This window comes from Lycium barbarum, chromosome 1 (genome assembly GCF_019175385.1).
Source record: "Lycium barbarum isolate Lr01 chromosome 1, ASM1917538v2, whole genome shotgun sequence".
Classification (NCBI taxonomy): domain Eukaryota; kingdom Viridiplantae; phylum Streptophyta; class Magnoliopsida; order Solanales; family Solanaceae; genus Lycium; species Lycium barbarum.
In genome coordinates this window covers 9477889-9487548 of record NC_083337.1, presented here as the reverse complement: position 1 = coordinate 9487548, position 9660 = coordinate 9477889, and the positions used below count along the sequence as shown (strand labels likewise).

General features: G+C 35.5%; 1 protein-coding gene and 1 non-coding gene across 5 annotated transcripts; both read left to right on the top strand.

The window, feature by feature from the left end:
- The first annotated feature begins 871 nt into the window (after window positions 1-871).
- On the top strand, window positions 872-943 carry TRNAE-UUC (transfer RNA glutamic acid (anticodon UUC)). Its single transcript has one exon. It is a non-coding gene; the product is annotated as a tRNA-Glu (tRNA).
- A 1500-nt stretch (window positions 944-2443) lies between these two features.
- On the top strand, window positions 2444-8052 carry LOC132631433 (protein DEHYDRATION-INDUCED 19 homolog 4-like). Of its 4 annotated transcripts, none has more exons than XM_060347029.1 (6): window positions 2444-2734; window positions 5327-5466; window positions 6014-6091; window positions 6403-6466; window positions 6602-6683; window positions 7597-8052. In XM_060347029.1, exons 1-6 carry the CDS (start codon window positions 2656-2658, stop codon window positions 7703-7705), a joined length of 552 nt encoding a protein of 183 aa, XP_060203012.1. In that variant the 5' UTR covers window positions 2444-2655; the 3' UTR covers window positions 7706-8052. The 4 variants fall into 4 exon arrangements, with proteins under 4 accessions (XP_060203012.1, XP_060203000.1, XP_060202993.1 ...); XM_060347017.1 differs by having other exon boundaries at window positions 2448-2734; window positions 6403-6683; window positions 7597-7710; window positions 7824-8052; XM_060347010.1 differs by having other exon boundaries at window positions 2449-2734; window positions 6403-6683.
- The last annotated feature ends 1608 nt before the right edge of the window (window positions 8053-9660 follow it).

The following is a 9660-nucleotide window of genomic DNA, read 5'->3' as shown; positions in this document are numbered from 1 at the left end:
TGTTACTTTCAAAGTTACATTCCCTAATTATATTTGGGAAAAAAAAATACTTATTGAATTATTGTATATAATTGCAACTTTGAATTGTTATATATACTTTTTTTTTCAGGTCAAAACTACGAATCCCAAAAAGTATTGTGTTCGACCCAACACAGGAATTGTGTTGCCTCGATCGACTTTTGATGTTATAGGTAAGAGTAGAAGAGACAGAGGAGAGAAATTTATGTTTAGCTTTCTTTTTTTGTTCTTTTTTTAAAGATCTTAAAAAGTGGTGGTGTGGTTGTGCTAATGGTTGCAAAGGTTGTGAAGGGGAGGAGATGATAGTGATCGAAGAAGAGAGGGGTAAATGGGTTGGGGTGGTGAGCTGGCATGTCATGTACCTCACCGAGTTGTTAGTGTCACGTCATATCTCATGTCCAACTTGGACAATTTTAACGGAGAAAGGATATATTTGGACTCAAAATATAAAAGAAGGGTATATTTGAACTCAAAATATAACAATAAAGGCATAATTGACCCAATAGTATAACGAAGGGTATTGATGAATTATTTCGCAAAGTTCAAGGGTATATTTGACCCTTTTCCGTTCTAAGAATGGTATGGATCATTTATTAATTTATGAATCCAAGAGATGTTTCTTGGCTAGAGTCTCTCCGGTGGTAAGAAAAATACATTTCTAGATATTTTGAGCTCGAATCCATTGTCTTTTGTCTGCTACATTAAGTTGGGTTCATCTTACCACTGCTACTTTTAAAAAAATGTAAAGTTTGAAAATCATTTTAATCTTATTTTAAAGGAATAAGAAGTCGAAAAGATCATCATTTTCACATACGTAGTGATATTAATATTGCTGTCTAAACCTACCAACACATCCGTTATCGTCCAGCGGTTAGGATATCTGGCTTTCACCCAGGAGACCCGGGTTCGATTCCCGGTAACGGAAACTTTTTAGCTGAGATATTTTTTTTCTTTAAAATCTTTTCCGAATTAAGCACTTGAAGCAAATCATGTTACTATTCAAATACAGTCTGACCTTTCCATAACAGTCTTCCTCTATAACAAGTTTTCACCATAACAATCATGTTTTCAATGGAACTGATCTTTCATGTTATGTTATATTATATGTTCTTTTATAAAAATATTTTACTATAGCAGCAAAAATTATCGAAACAAATAATGCTATTATAAAGAGGTTTGATTGTATTACTATTATGTTTGGTAAATTCTACATTTTTTTAGTGGACGCATTCTGAAACTTCAAGGTACAATGTAGTTATATTTGAGATTTTTGCCTTTTGGCCTATGAACAATTCACTGAGCAGTAACTACATACTCCCACCATAACTAATTTAACTAGATTAATTAATAGCTTAATTAATATTCCCTCCGGATCAAAAAAAGAGTCCACTAAGCCATTTGCACACCCTTTTAGAAACTACTCACTCTAAGAAAAAAATATGTAAAATGACTAAACTACTCCTAATTAAATAAGCATTGGAATTGATCACATAACATTTAATAGGGGCAAATCTAAAAAGATAAGGTTAATTGTTTCTTGATTTAATAAGTTGACGCCTTTTTTGATCCCCAAAAAAGGGCTAAGTGGATACTTTTTTTATCCGAAAGGAGTAACAAAGATATAAAATCATAAAAGAAAAAGATTCAAATCATGGAACTGATAGTTTGCGCTCAACTAAGTCGTAAATACCAATCCCAAAATAATTTATAACATAACATGATTGGTACTGTCAATAACTTCTCCATCCACTTCATTAGCAATATTGCACAAAATTATGGAATTTGAGGGTAGGAGGAGACAATCGATATAAAATATTATTATGATTTTTTTTTCTAATTTTACGAGTAAAGTCATCTTCTTCATCTTCAAGGTACTTATTTTTCTCTAGAAAATTTTTTGACCAACCAAACATGCAAAATTTAAAAATAATTTTCTTCATGACGAACTCTTTTTTTTTTTTGCGGGGCTTTGTGGGGGGATGGTATTTTGATTTAGGTGAATAAATTTGGAAAGTGCCGAGACAATTACAATTTTATACTCTGTAACCCATTAAATTAGAGATCTTTCATTGCAATTTGCATGTACTATTCTCATCTACAGCCATAACAATTCTTTCCCTGATATATTAACTTAATTTCTTTATTTTGTTTGTCTTACTTTTCTTTTTAGTTAGTTTTAAAAAGATTTTTTTTTGACAATTCTTTAATTTAAACTTTTCACATAGCATGTTATCACAAGATTCAAGATTAAAGAGCATTTCAATATATTGCATATATCTTTAATATAAGACCACAATTTTTTTTTTTTTAATTTTCTTAAATTTCGTAGCTAATCAAAATCAGACAAATAAATTAAATAGAGGAGTATAATAATAATAAAAAAAATTAATCTTATCTGAACCGCACTAAAAAGAAAAAAAACAGAAAGTCAAAACACAGTTCTCTTTCAACAATCAAGAAATTTTAAAATAAATTACAAGAATTTTTTCTTTAAAAAAAATATTATATCCACAGCGAACACATCAAAATCAAGAAATATTTAAATATAACTATTCTCTCATTGTTCATTTATCCTTAAATCATTTCTCATTTTCAGCTTTATCCACTTCTATTTTTAACCTCGTTATATTTATCTATATGGATTCTGATTTCTGGAATAATCACATCTCCACTGCAAAAAGGCATTTTAATTTACAGCATCACAATTCTCAATTCGGTTTGTAATTTTTTTTTTTGTTTTGTTTAATTTAGGTGAATAATTGATAATTTTATATTATTGTTTTTTTACATTGTTTGGGTAATAATAGATTAGCTATCAGTTGGTTGTTAATTTTATATTTTTAGGTTTTAACTTTTTGATTGATCTGAGTGAATGAATGCTAATATTTTCTTGAAAAGTTTGTTCTTTTACATGTTTTTTGTTATAATGATTTAGCTCTTAATTGGGGTGGTTGTGATTTTTTTTTTCCAGCTTTGATATTTCTATTGTTTGATAACTTTTTGTTAATTTGGATTAATAATTGTAAATTTTATGTTAATTTTTGCATTGTTTGGGTGATGATAGATTAGCTCTCAGATGGTTGTTAATATTTTTAGTTTTATATTTTTGGGTTTTTACTTTTTGAATGATCTGAGTGAATGAATGCTAATGTTTTCTTGAAAAGTTTGTTCTTTTGCATGTTTTTTGGTTATAAAGATTTAGCTCTTAATTGGGTTGGTTGTGAATTTTTTTTTTTTCAGCTTTGATATTTCTTTTGTTTGATTATTTTTTTATTGATCTTGGTGAAATGAATGCTAATTTTTTCTTGGAAAGTTTCTTCTTTAGCTTAAATTGGGTTGGTTGTGAAAATCTTTTTCTAGACAGAGATGGCAAGCATACAGAAACTCTTGAATGACGAAGGGGACAGAGACATTGAGTTGGGAGATTTGGAGTACTCCGAGAGGTGTCGTGATTTTGGATATTGTAGGAGTATAAAGTTTGAGGAAGTTAAGGGTGTTGTTCGTAGGATGAGTAGAGGGAGAGCGATCGGGCCCGACGAGATTCCTAGGGAATTTTGGAAGACTGCAGGCAGGGTTATTTAATGTCATCTTTAAGATGGCTAAGATACCCGAAGAATGGCGATGCAGTACAATGATTCCATTGTACAAGAACAAGGGCGACAGTCAAAGTTGCAACAACTACAGAGGGATCAAGCTGCTAAGCCACACTATGAAAGTGTGAGAAAGGGTGGTGGAGATGAGGGTGCGGAGAGACGTGTCCATTTCAGAGAACCAGTTCGGATTCATGCCAGGGCGCTCTACCACATAAGCTATTCATCTTGTACGGAGACTGGTGGAGCAGTATAGGGAGAGGAAGAGAGACTTACACATGGTGTTCATCGATCTAGAAAAGGCATACGACAAAGTGCCGAGAGAGGTTCTATGGAGATGCTTGGAGGCTAGAGGTGTACCTGTGGCGTACAGTAGGGCGATTAAGGACATGTATGATGGGGCCAAGACCAGGGTAAGGACTATAGGAGGAGACTTGGAGCACTTCCCAGTTATGATGGGGTTGCATCAGGGATCAGCTCTTAGCCCATTTTTATTTTCCTTGGTGATGGATGGATTAACGCGGCAAATTCAAGGTGAGGTGCCATGGTGTATGTTATTCGCGAATGACATACTCCTGATTGACGAGACTCGCAGCGGAGTTAATGCTAAGCTGGAGGTTTGGAGACAAACTCTAGAGTCTAAAGGGTTCAAGTTGAGTAGGACCAAGACAGAGTACTTGGAGTGCAAGTTCAGTGATATAGTGCATGAGGCTGACGTGGAAGTGAAGCTTGGCACCCAGGTCATACAGAAGATAGATAGTTTCAAGTATCTTGGGTCTATTATACAAGAAAATGGGGAGATTGATGATGACGTCACACACCGTATTGGTGCAGGGTGGATAAAATGGAGGCTTGCCTCCGGAGTGTTGTGCGACGAGAAGGTGCCACCAAAACTCAAAGGTAAGTTCTACAAAGTGGTGGTTAGGCCGACTATGTTGTATGGGGCGGAATGTTGGCCAGTCAAGAAGTCTCACGTTCAAAAGATGAAAGTGGCGAAAATGAGAATGGTGCGATGGATGTGTGGGAACACGAGGAGCGATAGGATTAGGAATGAAGTTATCCGAGATAAGGTAGGAGTAGCCTCGGTGGAGGACAAGATACGGGAAGCGAGGCTGAGATGGTTTGGGCATGTGATGCGGAGAGACACAAATGCCCAGTGCGGAGGTGCGAGAGGCTGGCTATGGATGGTTTCAGAAGAGGTAGAGGTAGGCCGAAGAAGTATTGGGGAGAGGTGATTAGATAGGACATGGCGCATCTTCAGCTTACCGAGGACATGACCTTAGATAGGAGGGTATGGAGGACTCAGATTAGGGTAGAAGGCTAGTAGGTAGTCGCGTTTATCCTTTCTTGCGAGTAGTTGCATTGATCTTTAGTTTCTTGCCCCTCGATTTGTGCGAGTATCTGTTTGCACAGAATGGTTTATCATGGCTTATTCACTTTCGTTGTTTTCATTTTCATAATTGCTTTGAATTGTTTACCCTTATCTAACCTTTCATATGCTTTTTCTTGAGCCGAGGGTCTTCCGGAAACAGCCTCCCTACCTATGGTAGGGGTAAGGTCTGCGTACAATCTACCCTCCCCAGACCCCACATTGTGGGACTCACTGGGTACGTTGTTGTTGGTTACATTATGTTTAGTTTGATGAATAAATGCTACTTATTTTCTGGTTTCTAAAAACTTATCTTTTTTTCTTGTGTGGATGTTTTTGGTTAGAGTAGATCGGCTGAGCATCGATGATTTTGAGGTTGAAGAGGAGGCCCGGCCAGATTTTCCGTGCCCGTACTGTTACGAGGACTTTGATATTGCCTCTCTGTGCTCTCATATTGAAGATGAACACTCTTGCGAGTCGAAAGCTACTGTGAGTTTTTGCAGAAGTTTTTTTTTTTTTTTTTTTTTTTTTTTTTTTTTTTTTGTGCGCGTGTGTGTGTATATATACATGTCTTGCTTTTTCTCTGTTTTGCACTGATATGTATCGTTCCTTGTTTAGTACAATGTTGATTTAATATATGTTACTTGAAAAGTTTCGATATTTGAGTGTTCTTGTTGAACATTTTGATCTCATTTTCTTCTTGGGGATAAAAAGAAGGAACTTTGAGGTTGTTGTAGTAAAGGTTAGTGTAGAAAATTAGTTTTGACTTGTTCTGTTTTATTTCAGTTTTTGCTGCCTCTAAGTGACCATAGAGAGTAAAACTCATAGCCCATTTCATTGTCTGGTCACTTTCTTGATTGGAATGATTGATGAAGTTATCTTTCCTATTCTTGTATCCTTGTTAGTGTAGAATAAGGGTCGTAGCATCTTATGGTTGCCAAGGTCGTGAATTTTACCATGTATTTGTTCCTTCTCTTCTAATTACCCCCACATGCTACATAAAGTATTTAGCTATTATATTCACCTTCCATTGCAGGTCTGTCCAATTTGTTCCGTTAAAGTTGTCAGCGACTTGTTAAGTCATATCACGCTGCAACATGGACACTTGCTCAAGATATCCTTTTGAAATGTCATTACTTGAGATGATAGCCGGTTGTTAAAAGAAGGGCTTGTTTCATTTTTGACCCATTGGAAGAAAATTACAGGCTCTAGCCAACATTTACAAAACTTAAACAGTAATTATGTACATTTTGTGTATACAATATGTATATTATATGTATATTTATATTTAAGATACAAAACCTATACATTTGTTGGCTATTATTCTTTTGAGCGGTCCAAAGTTGTAATTATCCCACACTTGGAAACTATTTGACACAACACCAAACCAAAATCCTATTCAAGATTTCTTTAACTCAAAATTACGTACAGCGACGGCGTAGACTACGAAAAGTTGCAATTCCGAGCAGTCAGGCACTCTCTCTACTAGGTAAAGATCTTCGAGAAGCTCACTTGCAGGTGCTTCTTGCAGGTGCTTCTCGATCAAGTAGTGCTACTTCATCTGCTGCAGCCATTGATCCGTTCCTTTCTTCTCTTGGTTTGAACTTCCCCTCATCCGAAGCAGAGGACATTTCAAAATCGGTTATGTCCTGCATTGACGACAGTACTACAAAAAATGCGACATCACAACAAATATGGAAGTTAAGGTAGTGAGACGAGTTCCTTTTCTTTTGTGCTAGTGAAAATCTGCAATTTATCATTTTAGCTCTTGCATTCCTATTTAGCTCTTCAACAGCCTCCCTACCTTCACAAGGTAAGGGTAAGGTCTGTACACTCTACCCTCCCCACACCCCGCTTGTGGGATTACACTGGGTTGTTTTTTGTTGCTGTTCATTCCTATTTAGCTCTTGTTGAGTACATTTAGTAGGCGTTTGGACATGAACTTGAAATCATGATTTGAAATTATTGATTTGCGTGAAGGTTGATTTGAAGTTGAAAATGTGGTTCGTCATAAGTTTCGCAAACAAAATTTTGAAACCCCAATTTTTAAGAACTGTCTAACTTTCCCCAACTTTTATACAACCTTACCAAACGAGCGAACCTACCTAAATTAATGATTAATTAAGTATTCCTTGCAGTAGCACCAACTGATTTTTGGATGTGTTTTATGGAAGGGGAAAAGTGGGTTGGAAAAGTAGGAGTTGGAATTACCTTTGTAACAAAGATGGGTCTTTCTTCGCAAAATCTAAAATTAAGGACGAAGATTTAAATTTTAGAAAATTTGAAGTCACAAATTTGAAGTTGAAATTCTGCTGTTGAGGTGAATTTGGGATTTGAAATCATAATTTCAAGTTGAAGTTGAAGTTTTATTCAAAACGTGATAAACAAACACAGATTTGAAATCAAAACTTGAAATTACATGTCCAAACGGCACATTAGTGATGGAAATTAAATGAAGGGTCCTAGACTGTTGAAGCAGTGAAATATCATTATTTGCTTTTATTTGTATGGCAAAAGCAATACCTGCTGTATGGTTGTTGAATTCAGTGTTGATTCTTGATCAAAATCTAAATTATCTGGCTTCTGCCAAACCCCTCTTTGCCTCTTGTTTTCCTGCAGTTTTGACCCTTCACTAAGTTCTGAGGAACGAGAAAAACGGATAAGACGGGCTACTGGAAGAGCTTCTTTTGTTCAGGATCTGTTTGCCTATACATTGTTAGCTGACTAATGGCAGTAAGTTTTAAAGTGCAAAATAATAGTTATTCAAGTAAAGTTCGGATAAGGGGCAGTTTGTGGTTTTTTAATGATTCACGTTGTTTAACCTCATTGGCTGGTTGTTGATGCAGCAAATGATGTTAAATACGGTATCCACATTCTCAAGTTCTCTCAATCGTGGTGTAAAAGTGTGGTCTCTTCTTAATGGTTTTCCTCCCTTTCACCCTTTGGGTGTCAAACTTGGAACCATTTTCTTTATCCATTTTTCGTATGTCGCTTTCATATTATTTGGTGACAGAAAGGATACAAGAAATGAAGTGTTAGCTCAAAGTTGTTGATGTTGTAGTTCTTCTTCCTTCTTCTTTTTTGAGAAACTGGTACTGAGTTCTTCTTCCTTCTTCTTTTTTCTTTTTCCTCTTTTATGAGCAAAAGTTTGTGTTATATGTTTTACCTGCTGTCAGATTTTGTAGATTCTTACTCCAGGATGCCTGGCGCACTTGTTTGATGAGTTAAGCCTAAGCGCCATATAAGCTAAAAGCTAGCTCGATGCCTACTAGTGACATTTATAGGAGACGGACATAGATACAGTTTACTTCAGTAGATAACCGTTTTTTGATGGGAAAAACTAATGATCAGAAGGCATGAATTAGGTGCATTAACATTTAGCACTAGGATGTTTGTGAATTTAGTGCATATTTTCGGTTTTTCAATGCAAATATGTTGTCCAAAATTTGAGTAATCATATAGAGTATTCTCTTTCGATTTTATTTGAAGTTCCAATTTTGCTATCTTAAGATGTAGTTATCCTCGACATGATATTGACACTTTTTTACAATTTTGTGGGATCTGAGGATATTTGGATCCATAGTTCATTTGATCTTAGGCTTAACTTTGAGTCACTATTGACATGTTAAGGACTTGTTACACCTGTGTAGTTGTGTTGAACGATGAGCAAAGCATGCAAGGACAAGGGTCCAGAAGCTTTAAATCTCTGTCCTCTGTACTTTCTATTCTTTAAAAATAAGTCTTATTTATTGTGCAAAGCTGTAGTTACCAGCAAACAGTTCTACTTTACCGTGACTCATACCCAAGCAACAGTTCAATAAATTTTAACTGTGGTGAAGAGCTTTTGGCCAAAAGCATCCTTCAAATATACCCACAATCTAAACATCCTTCAAATATACCCACAATCTAAACTTCATTCTGATCATCTTCTTGTAAGTTGTGTAATATTATCCAAATATTAGTGTGACACACAAAGAATGTTGCCCACCTAACCGTTTCTTAGTTCTTGTCACAATCATCTTATGAACTCAACCTGAAATTGGTCCCTATATATATGCTAGGGTTAATTCCTTCTTTCTTTCATCTATATCTAGTTAGCACCCTCAAACACCAAACACTGGCAACGGTAAACGTAACCAGGGTTGTGCTATTGTATCAAAGGATATGACGCATTTGAATGGAGAAAGAGAATCTTCACAAGTATTCATGTAATATGCCTAGGGATCATCTTGTTCAAATTCTTCTGCCCTTTTTACGGACTTATACGTTGTTCTTTTTGTTTTTTTTGGGATACCAAATGATTAAACCAAAAAAAAGAAGTGCATGAAAAAGGGTGGAGGAATTTATACAAAGATTATCCCCGGGCATGTTACATGAATACTTGCGAAGTTCATCTTACTCCATTCAAATGCATCATATCCTTTGATGCAAACAGCACAGGCTGGCTGTGTTTACTGTTGCCATGTAAGTTTTTTTTTTTATTCTTCAACTTTGCTTTTCATCCAGTTGTGCATGTCTTTGCTTGATATTTTGGAGGGCCACTTTGCAACGCATTTTAGAGAAGTGAATATACTATTGCTGATATTTTGTCTAAATATGATTGTAACAGCATTTGTATTACTGCCCTTCTATATTTTATTTGCCCGCCTTCCTTTGTATATGACTATTATGTTGATGATAAAT